This window comes from Propithecus coquereli, unplaced genomic scaffold (genome assembly GCF_000956105.1).
Source record: "Propithecus coquereli isolate 6110/MARCELLA unplaced genomic scaffold, Pcoq_1.0 Scaffold241, whole genome shotgun sequence".
In the NCBI taxonomy this organism is placed as follows: Eukaryota; Metazoa; Chordata; class Mammalia; order Primates; family Indriidae; genus Propithecus; species Propithecus coquereli.
In genome coordinates this window covers 1,774,569-1,793,428 of record NW_012147964.1, presented here as the reverse complement: position 1 = coordinate 1,793,428, position 18,860 = coordinate 1,774,569, and the positions used below count along the sequence as shown (strand labels likewise).

The 18,860-nt window shown below is 64.0% G+C and overlaps 1 protein-coding gene across 4 annotated transcripts in view; it reads left to right on the top strand.

Annotated features, from left to right (window-relative positions):
* KDM4B (lysine (K)-specific demethylase 4B) overlaps positions 1 to 17,035 on the top strand; it is a 167,831-nt gene extending 150,796 nt beyond the window's left edge. For all 4 annotated transcript variants that reach the window (XM_012646297.1, XM_012646295.1, XM_012646294.1 and 1 more), the window contains 11 exons: positions 20 to 140; positions 2,397 to 2,575; positions 2,820 to 3,045; positions 4,412 to 4,488; positions 4,762 to 4,817; positions 5,130 to 5,238; positions 10,659 to 10,844; positions 10,941 to 11,105; positions 11,483 to 11,602; positions 14,807 to 14,899; positions 15,679 to 17,035. In XM_012646297.1, coding sequence (XP_012501751.1) covers positions 20 to 140; positions 2,397 to 2,575; positions 2,820 to 3,045; positions 4,412 to 4,488; positions 4,762 to 4,817; positions 5,130 to 5,238; positions 10,659 to 10,844; positions 10,941 to 11,105; positions 11,483 to 11,602; positions 14,807 to 14,899; positions 15,679 to 15,855 — 1,509 coding nt within the window. In that variant the 3' untranslated portion in view covers positions 15,856 to 17,035. The remainder of the gene's footprint in view (positions 1 to 19; positions 141 to 2,396; positions 2,576 to 2,819; positions 3,046 to 4,411; positions 4,489 to 4,761; positions 4,818 to 5,129; positions 5,239 to 10,658; positions 10,845 to 10,940; positions 11,106 to 11,482; positions 11,603 to 14,806; positions 14,900 to 15,678) is intronic.
* Positions 17,036 to 18,860: the final 1,825 nt, after the last annotated feature.

The following is an 18,860-nucleotide window of genomic DNA, read 5'->3' as shown; positions in this document are numbered from 1 at the left end:
CCCGGGCTCTTGGTTCCAGGCGCCGCCCACCTTTTCCAAGCTGAAGATGGAGATCAAGAAGAGCCGGCGCCACCCCCTGGGCCGGCCGCCCACGCGCTCCCCGCTGTCGGTGGTCAAGCAGGAGGCCTCGAGCGACGAGGGTGAGCCGGCTGTGCCCAGGGCCCTCCCCACCCATCGGGCCGAGCAGCCCAGCGCTGGCCACCGCCATCCACGGCTCCTCCGCTGTCCTCACGCCCCACATTCTACTTCCCGCCTCGGCGCCTGCCGCGCTAGACCCAGGGCTGGCGCGCTGAGCACGGCCGGCAAGGGGCGGGCTGCACGGTGCCTGGAGCCCAGGACCACGGGTGCCACTTACCCTCCTGTGACTCAGTTTCCTTGTCTGTAGAATGGGGACTCCACGTCCTCTGGTCGGGAGGGTCCATGGAGCTGAGGCCTGTAAGTCGCGCGCCCTGCTGCCAGCTGTCTGCGAGCACAGCAGCGTCGAGGCCGGGGTTGTGGTCATTGTGGCTGTGCGGTGGTTGGTGTCACCTGTGGGCCCCCAGGCAGCTCAGGCTCAGGCTCTGTGTGGACCCTTAAGCCCCTCCCCCCAGGCCTGGCACCCAGGGCCCCTGCCCCCCTCCTGCCCCTGCCCTAGCTGTGGCATCTGCTTGGATGCCTGCCACTGCTCGGTCTTCCAGAATATTCCAGAGCATGGCTCTCTATACATGGTGGGGCCACGTGTGGGGCAGAACGGCCAGTGTGAGCAGTGGGCAGAGGTGTTCGGCCACCCCCAACAGGTGGAGGTTTCAGAAATGGGGTCAGCTCGAAGGTCAGAACTGGGTGGGGCCTGAGAGCTTGAAGGCAGGGCTGGCGTATGCCCCACCTAACTTCCAAGCTCGTTTCCAATGGAAACGGGCTCACCGCCATGCCCACGGATAGGAACAGCCCGCTCGTTCAGGTCGTGTGCCTGGAGGAAAACCGTCTCTTCCACCCTGGGCTCCCCAGGCAGGTGGCCGCCACCCTGGGCAGGGGGCTGTCATTAGAGACACTCCTGGCTGTGACCCGCTGGCCAGGCTGCCCGCGGGGGCGGTTCGCGCAGGGCTGGGGAGATGAGCTCCTGCTGGAAGCCGCTTCCCAGGGCTGAGCACAGCCACGGGGGCCTTGGAGAGGTTGGAATAAAAGCCTGTGGCGCAGCCCGAGCAGGAGGGGAGGGGACAGAGAGTCTTCTATTTAACACTTAGCTGAGACTCGCTGTCCTGTGAGCAAAAATCCTGCTAAACCAATTTTTCATCTTCCGCTTCAGCCTCTCGCTGAAGACGCGCGTAGAATTGGAAAATGGTCTGGATGCTTCTTCATCCTGAATCTAATTTTCGGGGTGGGGAGGGGGGGTGCTGGGCATGCCTGGATCGCAGGCAGAGCTTCCCTGGGGTGGCAGGATCCGGCAGACTGCCTCGGGGGGCCTTAGACAGCTGGGGTTCCTTCCCCCGGGAGCCCCAATGTGTCTCTTCGTGAGGTCACAGCGTTTGCTTGTGAGGCTGCCACGGCCCCGAGACCCAGTGTGCATCCTGGGCTCTCTGTGTCGAAAGGAGGCCGACAGCTCCGTCCTCCTCCCCAGGTGGCCTGGGGCCGCTTGGGGCCTTCCTTGGGCCTGGCTGGACCACCTGGCCTGGGACCTCCCCGAGTCAGGCTGTGCCAACCTCCCCGGGGTGAGCTGGGACTGGGCCTGGCGGACAGGCTCCCCATCGGGCTGTGCTGAGGGTTGGGCTGCAGGAACGAGCACCCACCTTGCTGGGGACAGCACCCCTGGGTTGTGTCCACAGGAGACGCAGGGAGGGGACATGGGGAGATTGGGGCATGGTGGCTGGTAATGGAGGCTGTCAGAGTCCAGCTGGGGACAGGCGGGCAGGAGAGGCCACCGTGGTTCCTCGCAGGCAGTGTCCACCGGCAGGTAGAGACCTGCGTGACTGCCTCCCCCCACGTCCCTTGGGGTGAGGCGGCTGTCTCCCCCAACACTGCTCTGGCTCCCTAGAACTCAGGGGGTCTGCTGAGGTCACATGCTCGCTGGTGGCTGGTCTGGGCCCCAGAGGCGAGGAAGGAGGCCGCTGTCCCTGCATCTCGCCGATGGCTACGGACCCACGCACAGACCAGCAGGGCAGGACGGGGCACAGAGTCGTAGCAGGTCCTTGGCCGGGAAGGCCCTGGGCGCGTGGGCAGCTTCAAATGTTCGGGGAGGAATAGGTCGGGGTTGGGGCACAGAGGTGGCACTGGGGAGACCGCAGGGAGCAGGGCAGGAGCGTCCCTGCCTGTTTACGGAAACGCGCATCGTGGCGCCAGCCATGGGGGGCGCCGGGGAGAGCGCACCCAGGCCTTCTGGGTTATTCTTGCATGTGCTTCTCTCCCCGCCCGTCTTGTTTTAGAAGCATTCCCCTTCTCCGGGGAGGAGGACGTGAGTGACCCCGAGGCCCTGAGGTCGCTGCTGTCCCTGCAGTGGAAGAACAAGGCGGGCAGCTTCCAGGCCGAGAGGAGGTTCAACGCGGCGGCTGCCCTGGCGGAGCCCTACTGCGCCATCTGCACCCTCTTCTACCCCTACAGCCAGGTGAGCTGCCGCGGTCCTGGGCCTGGGGCCCCCACGGGGCTGGCTCTGCAGCGGAGAGGACCGAGCAGCATCTGCAGGGGGCTGGGAGCCCGTGTGCTGTGGGAGCCACAGCGGAGCCCGGTGTGACAAGTGTCAGGTGTCACCCCACTGAGGCCACCTTGGAGCCTGGGGGACTCCCGGACTCAGGTCTCCTCTGAGTGTCCACGGCGCTGGGCTCCCCACTGAGGCCGTCCCCGTCCCGCAGTCCCTGCAGACCGAGAAGGAGGCGCCCCAGGCCTTGCTGGGGGAGGGCTCCTCGGCTGTGCCGCCGCCTTCCAAGAGCGGCCAGAAGACCCGGCCCCTGATCCCCGAGATGTGCTTCACCTCCGGCGGTGAGAACACAGAGCCACTGCCCGCCAACTCCTACATCGGCGAGGACGGGACCAGCCCGCTGATCGCGTGCGCCAAGTGCTGCCTGCAGGTCCACGCCAGTGAGTGCCTCGACCCGGGGCCTGGGAGGCCGGGGGCAGCATCCCCCGGGGGGTTGGGGGCCAGCCAGCGCCTTCACCTGGACTGCTGTTGGGGGCTGTCACAGGGCCCTGGCCAGGGCCTCCCTCGGCGGTTTCCTGCAATTTCTAACTTCTGCGTCCTTCCCGCAGTGGGGCTGGTGGGCCCAGGTCTCACCACCTAGAGCAGGGTGGCCCCTGCCCTCGGGCCAGGCTTGCCCAGAGGACAGCACGGCTGCTCTGGGCTGCGGCAGGGCCTGGGGGACCCCTTGGCCGCCCGGGGAGGGGCATGGCCCCTGCCACCCTCGGTGCCTGGGCGGTGCCAGGCAGCCCTGGGGCATGGGCCCTGTGTTGGGGGGAAGCTTTGTCCCAGGGCAGCTCCTCTTCCTGCCCTGTCATTCGCACCGGGGAGCTCGCCTTACGACAGCCAAGAGAACGGGAGGCTCCTTCCGCGTTCCTGCAGACTGTTCCCTTTGATGTCTCCCTTTGCCTTCAGTGGGGCAGGCATCCCTGCCCTTGTCCCTGGACAGTGCTCGCCCTTCCCCCCCGGGGAGGGGAGGCAGCGGGAGAGACCGGGCGCCAGTCGGGGCTGGACACTGTGGAACCTGCAGCTTGGGTCCCTGGCTGGGACTCCAGTGGTCAGGGCGTCTGATTTATCTCTGCTCTCGGCTACCACCCTCCCCCGAGCCCAGCTTAGTGTGGGCACAGACAGGAAAATGGATGTCTGCCCCTTCCTCGGTGTCGGGGTGGGAACGTGAGATTGGACTTGCAGGACAGGAGGAAGCTTTCTGGAGACATTTAATTTTCTGCGCTCCGTGGCCCAGGGAGGAGCCATAGATCTCTGTCCGGCTCTGCCCGCGGCGGGCTGCCGGAGAGAAGGTTTAGCCTCTGGCCTGGAGCCTGTTGGCTCTGCCTTGCTGTGCCCGGGTTTGAGACGGGGGCCCCAGCCGGCCCCTGCCGAGCCCCATCTGTGGTGCCGGGTGGCGACCGTGGGTGAGGCAGAGCCTCTCAGGGTCACCTGGGGGTGTGACTCTGCCCTCTGACCCCTCCTCTGGGCACTCCCCCATTTCCAAACCAGGGGCCCCATTCAAACCTGGGCCGGAGGAGCTGCGGCTGGGGCGCAGGCCCCCAGCAGGGAGGGGGTGGGAGGTGCCACCAGCGGTGGCAGGCCCAGCAGGGGCCCTCTCGGCCTCCTTCCAAACAAGCTGCTTCTAAGCCTTTCTCCGGCTGTGCGCAGTGGCCTGGATTGGGGAGGGGGTGGTGAATGCCGCAGCTGAATGCTGGGAGGCCCCGCCCCCCGACGTGTGGCCGTGACCAGGCCTGAGCCTCAGGAGCCCCCGCTGCCTTCCAGGTTGCTACGGCATCCGCCCCGAGCTGGTCAACGAGGGCTGGACGTGTTCCCGGTGCGCGGCCCACGCCTGGACTGCGGTAACTCGCTCCCCGCGGCGGGGGGTGCTCTGAGAGGCCGGGCCAGGCCCCCATCCCGTGGGTGACTCTGGCCGTGGCCTCGCCTCCCTGGGCCGCTGCTCCGTCACCTCCGCACTGAGTGGGTGGAGCCCGGCGGACTCCCGCCCGTCACTGTGGTGGCCACTAGGGTGAAACGTAAGGACCTTGGGTGGGGGTGGCTGTCAGAGCAGGCCCTGAGCAGTGTGGTGGGGACCCTGCCCCGGCCACCCTCACCCGGCACGTCTGGTCCCGCAGGAGTGCTGCCTGTGCAACCTCCGGGGAGGAGCACTGCAGATGACCACCGAGAGGAGGTGGGTGGCGCTGGCGCGTGGGGGGCGGGCAGCCTCTCTGGGCTGTGACCCGGGTGCCCCCGCAAGCTGTCGTATCCTGTATGCCCCCTGCCCCACCCCCGTGTGCGAAGCTGCCCCTGTTGGAGGCGGGGATGGGGCACGAGGAGGAGCAGGTGTGTCTGGACCGACCCCTGAGGTCCCTTACTCCTGAGGTCCCTTAAGTCCTGACCGAGCCGACGACTGCATCCTGCCCCGCCTTGCCCGGCCGGCCCCTCCTCTGTGGCGAGCTGTGAGAGGCGCACCTGTGACCCCCAGCCGCACCCGCCCTCCCAGGTGGATCCACGTGATCTGCGCCATCGCTGTCCCCGAGGCCCGGTTCCTGAATGTGATCGAGCGCCACCCCGTGGACATCAGCGCCATCCCCGAGCAGCGGTGGAAACTGGTAGGTCCCCTGTGGTTGGGGCTGGCCCTGCCCTTGCTGCAGACCGGCCAGGCGGGCGCCTCCTGGTCTGAAACCGTCTCCTCCAAACTCCGCGTTCCCACGTGGACGCAGGCAGCTGTGAGGACGCGGCCCCGGCTGCCGTCGGTTTAGCCAGCGTGATGTTAGGGTAGTGGGTAGTAAGTACGGACCGTCCGATTTCCTTAAGTGCCGAGTGTGACAGCTGCTATCTCTGACATTCCACTTGACACCTGTTTTATGTTTACTGTGAAGGTCCATGCTCAGTCTCTCAAACACACGGTTTGGCTTGTGATTATCCTTCAAATTTTTTTTAGAGCAATTTTTGTGAAACCACAAATAAATCAAAAATTCGTGTTATTTTTGAGTGTGAGTTCCATCATGGAACTAAGGCAGCGCAGACAGCTCGAAATATCAACAAAGTGTTGGGGAAGGATGTGGCTAATGAACGCACAGTACAACGGTGGTTTTAGAAGTTCCGCTGTGGTTGTTTTAATCTTGGAAATGAGCCACGTGGGCGACCTGAGACCAGGGTGGATAATGATGAGCTGAAGCTGCAGTGGAAGCGAATCCATCTCAGCCTATGCATGAATTAGCAGCAAGGTTTGACGTTACTATTCCAACAATATTGGACCATTTGAAACAAACGGGCAGGGGAAAGAAGCTGGATAGATGGTTCCACATGAATTAAATGAGCATCCGCAGAAGAAATCGTCTCGAAGCTTGCCTTTCTTTGCTGTCACGACATAAAGGTGAACCATTTCTACACTGTTTTGTTACGAGTGATGAAAAATGGATTCTTTCTGACGATTGCAAGCGTTCAGCACAATGGTTGGATAAAGATGGAGTGCCGAAACACAGTCCAAAACCGAATATTCATCAGAAAAAGCCAATGGTGTCGGTTTGATGGTCCAGCGCTGGTATTATCCACTACAGCTTCGTGAAACCTCGTCAGTTGATGACAGCGGATGTCTCCTGCAACCAATGAAATGATGGAATAATGAGGATGCTTGCGATTAAGCAGCCGAGATTGGTCAACAGGGACAGGCCAGTCCTCTTGCAAGACAACACTCGACCACATGTCGCACAAATGCTGCTCAAACTATGGCAGCTGGACTTGGAAACTCTCTGTCATCCACCGTATTCACCAGACCTTGCACCAACTGACTACACTTCTTCCAGGCTTTGGACTACTTCTTGCAAGCAAAAATACTCAATTCTCAACAAGCTGTGGAAAACACTTAACGATATCATCGCCACTCGCTCTCCAGGCGTCTTCGCTGCTGGCATAAACGAGCTACCATTAAGATGGCAAAACCGTGTTCACAGTTTAGGCGCATACTTTGATTGTACTGCTTCTCGTTTGAGATGTAATAAACTACACTTTCGATTCAAAATCGGACATTTCATATTTAATGGGCTTTATTTATTTATTTATTTATTTATTTATTTTGGATCATGTCCTCCAGCTCGAGGTACAAAAGTTAAAAATCACTGAGGGCGCCCGTGCCCAGGACGACAAGCAGGTCCCCACCGGGTGCAGCTCCCTGGTCGGCGTGTGTCTGCTCAGGGACCGTCCCTGCAGAGTCAGGGCCCCTGTGCTGTCAGAGGTGGGAACACCACACGCGCGCAGCACCGACCTGTCTTATTATGTAGCCGACCTCTCCGGCTCGTTTGTTTTTCATACTTGTGGTAGCGGCGCTCATCGCGACATCCGCCCGCAGTACCCGCTGCAGCGCCATGGCGGACCTCGGTCCCGAGAACGTACTCACCTTGTACAGCGGAAGCGCGGCACCTCTCGAGCGGCGACCCCTCCCCCCACCGCAGCCCCTGGGCGTTGCCCGTGTGACGGACATGCTGTGAGTAGAGTCTCGCGGGACGTGTCCTTCTGTGACGGCGCCTCGCACTGAGCGTGCTGTCCTCGGGGTTCATCCACACGCGTCCCAGGCTCAGCTGAACGTGGCAGGCCTCCTTTGTCGTGGCCGAGTGACAGTCGGTCGCTCGGTGGACCAGCGTGTCCGTCCGTCCCTCCGCCAGCCTTGGCTGTGGTGAACGGAGCCGCAGTGCAGGCGAGCGCAGACCCCTTTCAGCCATTCTGGTTTCCTTTCCTACGGGCAGATGCGCAGAGTGGGGTTGCGGGACCGTAGGGTGGTTCTGGTTTAGGGTTTTGAAGAAATCCACGCCGGTCTCCGCAGCGGCTGTACTGATTTACATTCCTGCCGACGGGGCGCGAGGGTTCCCTGTCCCCAGACCCTCGCCAGCACTCGTTGCCCCTTGGCTTTTTGCTGGCAGCTGCGTGGACAGGAGCCAGGCGATGGGTCACGGGGTTGTGGTTTGCGTTTTGACGTCAGCGACGCGGAGCTCTCTGCACTTCCTGCTGCCGTCTGTGCGTCTCCCGCGGAGACGGTCTACTCGGGCCCTTTGCCTGTCGTCATTGGGTCACTTGGTTTTGCCTCTGAGTCCAGGAGCTCCGTCACTGGCGCCTCTTGGAGTACACCCATTTTAGGAGCGCCCCATTTTAGGAGCGCGGCCATCCTTGGGCGTAGGGGACCTTGCGGGGGGGTGCTTACGAGGTTCCTGCTGCTCTGGCCAATGACGGCCGCCCCTGCAGCTGCAGGGCAGTGGGGAGCTGTCAGAGCTCACACTGTGAGCGAAGTGCTGCTTGCGAGTCCCAGCCCAGTCCCTGGCCGGTCGGCTGTGTGACTCTAGACAGATTCCTTGACCTCTCTGTGCCTCCACCTTCCCCTCTGTGAATCGTGGTGCTAGCAGCCCTCACCATGCAGGGCCACAGTAGCATTAGCTGGGCCACCTCTCTGCACTGGCAGCTGCCGGCAGGCCTGTCATCGCTGGGCGCCTCGGTGCAGCGCACCCTATGTGAGCCGAACAGTGACAGGCGGGGACGTGAGGAGCCTGGGCCTGCAGGGGCAGCCACCCATGCCCAGGCTCCAGCTCTATGCACCATCTCAGCTGTGCCTCCCAGCACCCCAAACCCGAGGACGTGGGGCTGGCCCTGTGACTCGGCTTCCTGCCAGGCCTTGGGACCTGGTCCCGCCAAGAGTTGAGGAGACCCCAGCGCAGGCAGGGGGCTCAGGCCTTGTTGGGACACATCCCCACTGAGGGTCATGTGTGGGGTTCCGGAGGAGAGGGCCGTTCCCCCATCCCCTCCAGCCAACGCACTGTCTCCTGGGCTCCGGGGCACACACAGCGCCCTGCCTGGCAGCTTTTTCTGCCCTGTTTATTTTCCCGGCCACCTGGGACAGTTCCAGGTGTTGACACGAAAGGCTGGAGGCAGGGCACGGCGGGCGGCACACACATCGGGCTCCGGGAGCGGGGCCTGCGGCAGGCCTGCGAGGACAGGACTGTGGACCCCGGGCTCCCACGCGCTGACACAGGTGCCCAAGGGCCAGGCAGGCAGGGACTCCGCGCTCGGAGCCCACAAGGGCATCCTGGGCAAGGCTGAGCGGGCAGCCGAGGGAGTCCCCGGAGGGCGAGCCCTGTCCTCAGGGTGCAGCAGCTCATGCCAGCCCGGCTGGTGCGGCGATGAGGAGACCCGCAGCCCGCGGGCAGCTCCTCCAGGCGCCAGTGACTCAGCCCACCGCGGCGTAAAAGGCCTCATCACTCAGGTGCGGTGATGGCGCGGAGCGCGCACCACGATAAATCCTCCCTCCCAGACGCTTCATGGATCATCTGGCATTTGCAGCACGCGGCCTCTTCATTACCCGCGCTCGCAGCGATGGATTAAAGATCCTTGTACACGAGGCGGCTTGTACTGCTTAATGGAGCCGGCAAGGCGGCGGCGGTTAACCTCTGCCTGCCCAGCCACCCGCCCGCCTCCAGTCGCCGTCCCCCGTCCGTCGGCATGTCCCTCACCAGGCTGAGATGGCTCCTGGCAGCTGGTGGATGCTCCAGAATCTTCTGGGAGGAGCCGGAAGTCTGGGAGGGGCCTGGGATGGGAGGGGTCAGCTTGCTTTGAGGTTTCTGGGCATGAGGCAGAGGGGAGGAGCTCGCTCTGCCACCGCAGTGCTGGGGGAGCATTCGCCAGCCTTCCCCCAGCCGCAGCAGTGCAGGCTGAGGACACAGTGTCGTGGGTGGCGCCCAGCGGTGGCCATCTGCTCCCTCCAGTCCTGGGCCCCTTCCAGGCCCAGCAGGCCCCGACCCCAACACGCACGCTGGGCAGCCCGGCAGCGGTGAGGCTCTTCAGACCAGGCCTCCGGGGAAGGGCGGTGACTCGCCTGAGGGAGCCCAGTGTGTTGGACGTCTGTCCTGACCTCTTAATGGCCGTGAGTGTGGCATGTAGGGGACCTCGCCTTTAGGAGGTGGTGACTTTGGTCCTGGGCCCACACTGCAGCCCCATGCACGGCTCTCAGCAAAAGGCTCTGAAGGGGCCTGGGGCACACTCTTCATGACGAGGAACTTGGAGTAATGAGCTGCCACCGCTGGGTGGAGGTGAACTGTGCCAGGCGCCTGGGGTGACGTGTTCAAGGCAGCTCAGCCACCCGCCGGGCTCACATCAGGGCCTCTGCCCCCGGGGTCCTCCAGGGAGTGAGGCTGCTGTCACCTCTGCGCTCCAGCTCGCTCTGGCGGGCGGAGGCCAGGCCTGGAGGGTCAGCCCGTGTGGATCATGTTGCGTATCAGCGCGTGTCCCTGCCGGTGGAGAATTGGGTATTGACAGTTTAATAATGAGATCTCGCTGCCATCGATCCCGCTTGCAGCTGCGCCGCCGCCGGCCCTCCCCGCGTCTGGGTTTCGAACACGGTTTATGGAGCGACAAGGCCTCAGTTATTAAATGCTCGGAGTGACAGGCACCGAGATGGAGCCCGATGCTGACACAGGGCAGGTAGGGCCTGTGGCCCGTGCCTCGGGGTGAAAGGTCACACGCAGGTGTCCCCTCCTTATGAGGGCAGCTGCTCTGCCCGGTCTCTTACCAAAGACCAAGAAAAAACTCTTCCCTGTAACCTTTCTCAGTGGTTTCTGGTACATTCACAGAGTTGTGCAGCCATCACCTCTCTAGTTCCAGAACATTCTGTCACTCCAAAAAGCAACCTCGTCCCCATCAGAAGCCACTCCCCACCCCCTCCCCAGCCCCTGGCAATGGGGAATCTGCTGCCGCCTGCTCTGGGCAGTTCTGGTTCCTGGGTCACACCGTGTTTCCGGGGCACTGCGCTATGGGTAGCGTCTTTGTGGCTGAGCAACACGGGGAGCGGCCTGCAGTGCCCGTTCCAGCAGTTGGCAACACGGGCAGGGCCAGGCTCAGGCCAGGGCAGGAGGTCGGTGGGCGTGGCCCCTCCCAGGCAGAGCGGCCGGGCGTGCCCAAGGCCCCCATGAGGCTCGGCTGCCTACGTCCCTGGGGGACAGTCCTGGAGGCCGGCGTTGGCCCCCGCCCCACGCTGCCCCTGTCCCCGCAGAAGTGCGTGTACTGCCGGAAGCGGATGAAGAAGGTGTCCGGCGCCTGCATCCAGTGCTCCTACGAGCACTGCTCCACGTCCTTCCATGTCACCTGCGCGCACGCGGCCGGCGTGCTCATGGAGCCCGACGACTGGCCCTACGTGGTCTCCATCACCTGCCTCAAGCACAAGGCGGGGGGCCACGCCGTGAGTGCCGCCGCCTCCCGCGCCCCTCACCCCGTCCCACCCCCACCCCGGACCCCTGCCCCGTCCCTGCGCGCTGACTGCCCCGCCCGCCGCCAGGTGCAGCTCCTGCGCGCCGTGTCCCTGGGCCAGGTGGTCATCACCAAGAACCGCAACGGGCTCTACTACCGCTGCCGCGTCATCGGCACCACCACGCAGACCTTCTACGAAGTGAACTTCGACGACGGCTCCTACAGCGACAACCTGTACCCGGAGAGCATCACGGTGCGCGGGGGTGGGGCGGGGCCTGGGCGGGGCTGACGGCGGAAGGGGAGGGGGTCTGGGCGGGGCTGACGGCGGGCAGGGGCGGCGGGGCTGCAGCAGGGAATCCCGGATGCGGCCTTTTCCCTCCAGTCCCTCGCTAGTCGCGGGGTCACCTAGTCCCCGCCTGCACTGCCCGCAGTAAATGCCGCTGTGGTCCCGCGGGGACAAGGCGGAAAGCGCTGTCAGTCCAACATAAACCTGTAGCGAAGGCGGCACCCTCGGGTGGGCGCCCCCGCTCGCCTCGGGATCCAGCAGAGAACGTCGCTGGCCGGTGCGGGGAGGGTCTGAGGCCGCGGGAGTGCGGGCTGCACCTCACCTTCCGCCTGCTGTGTCTGCAGAGTAGGGACTGTGTCCGGCTGGGACCCCCTCCCGAGGGCGAGTCGGTGGAGCTCCGGTGGACAGACGGCAACATCTACAAGGCCAAGTTCATCTCCTCCGTGACCAGCCACATCTGCCAGGTAAGGGGGGCTTTCGCCGCCCCCGCGGAGCCCCACCCACGCTGTTTTCCGGGCGCAGGGACGGGCCAGGTCAGCCCGTGGGCTGTGCCCACGAGGCCCTGGCTTGCCCGCCTAATTCAAAGCACCAGCCTAGTGTGTTCTCAGAGCTAAAAAGGACCTCTTCTTGTCTGATGCCCCCCTTTGAGGGACGTCTTCCCAGTGTGTTGTGGTGTGGTGGGGTATGCACCAGCCCCGGACAGCCTCGCCTCGGGGGTGTAGCTGCCCTTCCCTGTGGAGGGCAGAGGAGGTGCCAGGGGCCGGACCAGCCTGCCACGCCCTGCCGCCCCCCTAGTCTCCGCATACGTGGGGTGTGGTCCAGTGAGCCACTGGCAAGTCCTGCTAGGTGTGGAGAGACGTCCGTCCCTGACCGTCAGTGTCAGACGGCATCCCCCCCACAGGAGCCGCCGCGTCATGGGGTCTGGGCACCCACCCCTCTTCCTGTTGCACCGTGGGAAAGGCAGAACCGTCGCTGACCGAGTGTGGGGTCCAAGGTGATGGGCGACCCTCCGGCATTTGCCCCCTTCCCCATGGACAGCCTCTGCCCGGCGAGAAGTCTCGCGCTGGGAAGCGATCTGTCGCAGACGGCGCACAGTGGGCTGGCGGGGTGTGGCGAGGAGACCCTGGCTTCCCCGGGAGCCTCCCCTTTCAAAGAGCAGATCTGGACCCGACTCTCAGGGCCGAGCAAGTGCCTGAGAAGGTGATAAAAAAGACATGAAAAAAACACGCTAGTAAATTCACACCCGTGCTGAAAACAGCAGGGAAGCCCCTGGTGGGTTTCGGCTGCACCTCCTGGAAAGGAATCCGAGGAAGCGGACCTTGCCCTTCTGGCAAGCAGGGAGCGGCCACCGCTCAGACGTTGTCAGGATGATCCTCGCGTCACCAGATGCCAGACCGGCGACAGGAAGAGAGCTCACCCCCGAGGAAGCAGAGCTCCCAGGGCAGTGTCGCCCAGCTCAGAAGTGAGATCACGTGATGTGTCCAGAGTGCCTGGGGGCAGAGCTGGGGACGTCAGCAGGTGGTTAAGAAAGAATGCAGGTCACCGCTGTGGAGTGTCTGCCCGCCCCGAGGTGGCTGTGGGACCTCTGGGTCACACGATCCTGGAGACACCCCCTGCATCGTGGCCAAGGAGGCGCCGGCAGCTGCCTGGCCCAGATAGCAGAGTCCCGCGGGCCAGCGCATGCCGGTCCAGGTGACACAAGGCCTCCCGCCCGCTTGTCCCCAAGGGCACCCTGGACCAGACCCTTCCTCCCTGGGGCTTCAGGAGCCCAACCTTCCAGAACGTTCAGAGCACGCTCCCTCTCAAACGTGACCCGCCAAGATGGCTTTGAATCGTGCTGAGCTAGATCTCATCACTGCGGGGACTGGGCCGGGGGTCCACGGTCTCTGTGTGATTTCTGACAGCTGCAGAGAAACCTGCACTGTTCTCGACAGCTGAGAAAACAGACGCCGCCTTAACGACCTGCTCCACGGAGCGTCCCGGTTAAGGGCAGCTTCAGGGAGCCCCCAGGGAGGAAGCCGACCCAACCATCCTGTCGGTCCGCGGTGCCCAAGTTGACTGACCCCGAGAGCCCCTGGCCCAGGCTGGCTGGCGAGCTGCGTCCCCGGGTGAACCGTGTCTTCCCCCCAAGAATCTGGGGCAGATCTCCCCAGTCTTTGCGACCTAGAAACCTGGGCCAGTTTCATCCGAGTTTCTAGAACTCGCTGTTTCCTCCCGGGGATCCCGCGCTTCTGTCGTGACTGAATCTCAGTGCGCAGCGAGGCTGCTGGGGTGGGGACCGGGACCGTGTGCCGGGAGCTCTGAGCGCTGAGGTGCTGGCGCCCCGGGGTGGGAGCTGAGCTTCAGATGCGGGGACTTCGCGCCCGATTGTCCCCACTGCAGGGCATGGGGACAGGGAGTTCCCCTTTGGGTTCCACGTTACAAACAAGACGGGAAGGACAAGCAGGGGCTGGCGCGTCGGCGGGCTCTTCCGCCCAGCCCCCCTGGTCACAACCAAGAGGGCGGCCAGCTGTCCAGGTGCCCAAGCTGGGGACGCAGAGACCAGGCCTCCCGCTGCCTGCGCGGGCCAAGAGGCCAGTGGTACCCACGGCAGCTGCTCCTTCTCCGGCGTCCACCTCTTATCTCTCTCTGTCCTCACCTGTCCTTGGAGGAGTCACAGTGACCAGCAGGCTCGAGCCAAGGGCCACCATGAGGCTGGGTCTGCGCTCCTTGGAGAGGGTGGGCTGGGCCTCCCTCAGACAGCGGCCCCGGGCAGACGCTCTGCATCTGAGTTTTGTAAACGGCTCCCACCCCCACGGACATTCCTCGTGTGTGTTTGAGTTTTTTATGTTTGTTTTTAGAGACAGGGTCTCGCTCTGTCCCCCAGGCTGGCGTGCAGTGGTGCGATCACAGCTCACTGCAGCCTCCAATTTCTGGGCTGGAGCCATCCTTCCGCCTCAGCCTCCTGCAGCTGGGACCACAGGCCTGTCTGAGCGTTCAAACGTGAAACGCAAGTCCTCGCCAATCGGAACCTTGTCCCCATCGTAGGACGGCTCTTGGGGCCAGGGAGTGACCACAGTGGTCTTCCTGGGCGAGGAAACACGTGCTTGTTGCTTTTATGAAACGGGCGCCCCTTCAGGAGACAGTATCGTTGTGTTGCCAGGGGGCCCCCGAGGGCACCTCTGCCAGCCCGCGCCCGCGCCGTTCGTGTCCAGGAAGAGGTGGGGAGCCCCGGTCCCCCAGGGTTGCACCTCTCCAGTTAGGCATCCGCCACCCTGTCCTCTGCCTTCCTGTCGGCCTGCTGAGCTCGGGCCTCTGTGTCCCCTCGGCCTGACCTTGCCCATCTCCTGGGCCCTGTTAAGGCGCCACTTCCACCGGCCCCATCTGCCCACCCAGCTCTCCAAGCCTCGCCCTGAGGCTGGGTCTGTCAGCCCCCTGGAACCTGGGCTTGGGTGGCCGGGTGAGGGTGCTATTCCCGCCTGGCACCTGCGGGGGACCCACCCGCCCCGGCTGTCCCTGCGTCTGCCTGCGAGGGGCCTCTGCCTGCTCCCTGTGGGCTGCACGCAGGTGCGGGTGGGTGCGAGCTTCGGCCCGGCGGCCACGGGGCCTCTCTGGAGCAGCTGCAGCCTGTCCAGAGGTGCCGGGACCTCAGCAGGGACCTGAGAACCCAGTCTCCGTCTCCTCTGCAGGTGGAGTTTGAGGACGGGTCCCAGCTGACAGTGAAGCGCGGCGACATCTTCACCCTGGAGGAGGAGCTCCCCAAGAGGGTCCGATCGAGGCTGGTGAGTGTCTGTGCACATCACGGCCCGGCTCCCAGGAGCCCGTGGTGGTCACTTCTCAGGGAGCTGGCCCGGGACCTGGCAGAGTGCGGGTCCCATCTTCAAACGGCGTCGGCCGCCTCCTTCTTGGCCTCTGCCGTGGGTGGTGCCCCAGGGCTCGGCTGGGCCACCCGCTCCGGCCAGGAGGCTCCCTGTGCCGCAGCGCGAGGCTGCTTTGTCGGCAGGGTGCGGAGGGGCCCAGCCCCTTCCCTGAGCAGACAGCAGAAGCTCCCCGTGCTCCGCAGAACCAGGGGCGCAGCCGCAGCGCACGAACCAGCGCGGGTTTCTGAACACGCACAAAATCCCAGCGCCTGGGTGGCGGTCGGAGAGAAAGCTTTTCCTGGGCTCGTCTCTGGTTAAACAGGAACGAGTCCTGGCAGCTGAGTGGTAGCAGCAGCTTTCTGTCCCCTGCCGTCCTGGGCTTGCTCTTTCCTTTTCAATCCAAGGCGCGGTCTTGGCGAGCAGTGGCCGTGGGGAGACGAATGTGCTCGAGGGCAGGGCGCGAAGGTTCCCTCGGGGAGCGGGAGGGCAGCCAGGCAGCTGGGCCGTCTCGGCTTCGGGGAGGAGCGGGGCCCCGTGCTTGCAGGGTTGGGGCGCACGTGGAAACAGGAGGGCCCTGCGCAGCTGTCCCCGGCAGTGGGCGATCCGTGTCCAGCTGGCGTGGTCTCGGAGGTCACTCGCTGAGGGGCAGGGCCCAGCAGAGGCCCCGCCGCCCTGACCAGGCGCTCTCTGCTGTCCCGCAGTCGCTGAGCACGGGGGCCCCGCAGGAGCACACCTTCTCGGGAGAGGAAGCGAAGGCCGCCAAGCGCCCTCGAGTGGGCACCCCACTCGCCGCGGAGGACGCGGGGCGGAACCCGGACTACCTGGCCTTCGTGGAGAGCCTCCTGCAGGCGCAGGGCCGGCCCGGAGCCCCCTTCTAGGACAGCCAGCCACTCGGGCGACCCTCAGCCCCGCCAGGCCGGCCAGGCATGCCCCGGGCGTTCACTGGCCGTGAATTCCTGTCCTCGCCTCCCCGGCCCGAGAGGCCACCTCCATGCCACGGGTGCCCCTCGGGGCAACAGGAGCGAGCAGGACGCCGGCACGCGGCCCCCAGACTCAGGGAGCAGGGCCAGGCAGGCTGGGGGGCCGGCCGGGGCGCGCACCCCACCCAACTACTCAGAATTTTAAACCACGTGAGCTCTCTTCTCGAAAAGGTGCTACCGCATTGCCTACTGAGCAGCCTTTGAGATTGTGACTTCTGTACATAGAACACCTTTGTGAGGTTCTTTCTATAAATACATATTGTTTAAAAAAAAAAGCAAGAAAAAAAGGAAAACAAAGAAAAAGAAAAAATCCCCAAAGTTGTTTTCTAGATTTGTGGCTTTAACAACAAGAGGAAACAAACACGTTCTTTTTCTCAGAACCAGGATTTGCTGGGAGGTCAAAGCATCTCGTCGTTTCTTTCTGTTTGTTGTTGTTTTAAAACATTATTTGTCTATCCAGCAGGCAGGGCAGGAAGTGCGTTGTAGCCGGAACGTCCTCGCAGCTTGAGGGGACTCTGTGGCTGTCGTGAGACCGGCAGTGGCCCCGGGCAGGTGGCCCGGCCCCTCGTGATCTCACCAGTGCCCCTTTGCAAAATAAACACCTTCTTCTCGGGGCTGCCCCGGCACAGGTGCTCGGGGGACGTCCTTCCAGGCCAGGCTGAGGGTGACAGAGAGTCTGCCCGGCTCTCGGTGCGACTCAACCGGTCAGGGGGACGTGGGCCCGAGCCAGGGTGGCCCAGGGCCGTCCGTTTCCCCGACGGACCAGGCCTGCTGTCCTCGGGCTCCGGCCGCCCGCACGCCCCTTGCTCTGTAGGGAGGGCTTCCGGGACCCCGAGGGGCTTGGTGATCGTCCTCGTCACCAACCCGTGTCTGGGGGGGAGAGTGGGAGAGGTGCTGCCATCAGCTTGCAGGGCCGGGGGTTGAGGTGATGGGACAGGACACGCCGCCTTTGCAGCCCCGGCGTGGGAGGCGCCTTCCCCGGGCTCGGCGCCCTCTGCGGAGCTGCTGCCTCTTAGCTGGCTCCTGCCCGGGGAGAGGTCGAAGGGATCGTTCGCTTGTATTTAAAAAAAAAAAAAAAAAAAAAAAAGTTTTTTTAAAGAGTGTGTAAAGGTTGCCAGGCCAGAGAGAAGTATTTAATGAAATTGGAGCCTCTCCTTCCCTTGGTGGGGGAGGGGCAGGTCGCCGGAGAGGGCGGGGCCGGGGGCAGCCGAGATGTGGGGGTTCCCTCCGCACGCCCGGCCCCGCCTGCGCGGTGCCACTGTATTCATATGTAGTTTGGAAATGCTATTTATATTGTCAGGAAGTGGCAGGTGCCTCTGCAGCCCTGGGGACCCTCGGGGGTCTCTCTGGGCCGCACCCCACCCCGGTGTGGGTTCCGCCGTCGGTAAACGGGAGCTGCACGTTGTCCCCACAAAGATTTATCTGTGTCTTACTATGTGCAAAAACAAAACAAAACCACCCACCCACCTACCCCGATTTTTTTTTCCCCACCCGAGATTAAGGATGCGCTGTACTTTTTGCCTAATTTCCCTGCCTCTAGGTTCATAATGAATTAAAGGCTCACGAGCACTGCGAAGTCCTGCTCCTGTCGTCAGAAGTGTCTTCATTTCTGCTGGGAGGGCGCAGGGGGAGGAGCCTTTGCAAAGGCCCTGGGGCAGAACGGTGCCTGGTGTGTGGCTGCAGCAGAGGAAGGAGGGGAGGGCAGGGAGGCGGCGAGGCAGGTCGTACAGGTCCTGGTGGGCTGCAGGGAGGACTTGGGCTTTGACCCTGAGAGAGGTGGGAGCCATGGAGGGCTGTGGGCAAAGGAGGGTCCGGCCCTGACTCAGGTGCTCACGGGCGCCCTCTGGCGGCTGCCGTGGGGAGGACAGACTGGGGTGGGTGTGGGCAGAGCCGGGTACCAGGGCGGAGGCGATGCGGAGTGAGAAGTGGGTGGAGCCGACAGGATTTGCCCAGAAAGCGGCTCTGCACGAACCGGGCGGGGTAGGGCAGACTGGGGGATGCGACCTCCAGGGTGAAGATGCTCGGGGTGCCCAGGTGAGGCGCTGGCGGCTTGTGGGCAGCACAGCAAGTGGACCGGGTCACCCGGCAGGAGCAGATGGAGGCCCTGGTGCCCGTGGGAGGCCTGGACAGGCCGCCCATCTCTGGGCCTCGGTTGTCCCTGCAAACGGGCGTCCTGTTGTCCTCCTTGCCGAGTGGCTGTGTCCTAGCAGAGAGTTCCTCTGACGAAGCCGCCCTGCGACTGCCCCTCAGCCCGGCTCTCATCCTCAGGCCTTCCTGTCCCAGCGTCCTCTCAGCATCGCCAAGACTGTTTCCCCATCTGCTGTAAGGGAGGAGGGGACGCTCTGCTTACTGCCACTTCCTGACAAAGACCGTCCCGCTCCTCCCGGAGCCTCCAGAGCCTTCCCCGAGGGGACAGACGCCGCCCGAAATAGGCCACAGAGGCCGTGTGGCCGGTGGTCTCTGCACGGGCCATGGCAGTTGGGGACAGGCCGTCGCTCTCTGCCAGGCAGGATAAAACGGCAGACGGGGGCTCGAGTGTGCGACCGTGCAGGCCGGTGGGCACCCCACGCTGGGTCTCACATCCTGGGGCGGCGCGGGCTCTGCGGTCACACCTGAGCTTATTCAGGCATCGATCGATGTTGTCACGCACCCGCCACGTGCCAGCCCTGGGGAGATGGCTGAGGAAAAAGGGGAGACAACCGAAAACGCAAGTTTGACAGGTGCCCTGGGCCAGGGATAGAGGGGACCCGTCGGCAGGAGACGGACCCCTCCGGGGACAGGGCGTCAGAGAGACGCGGCTGCGGTGCGTCGTGCGGAGCTCAGCGTTCCGGGGGCAGGTCCAGCCGCCAGCTGTTGGTGTGCGTAGTTTTATTGGCGCACAGCCGCTCGAGCAGCAGCGGACT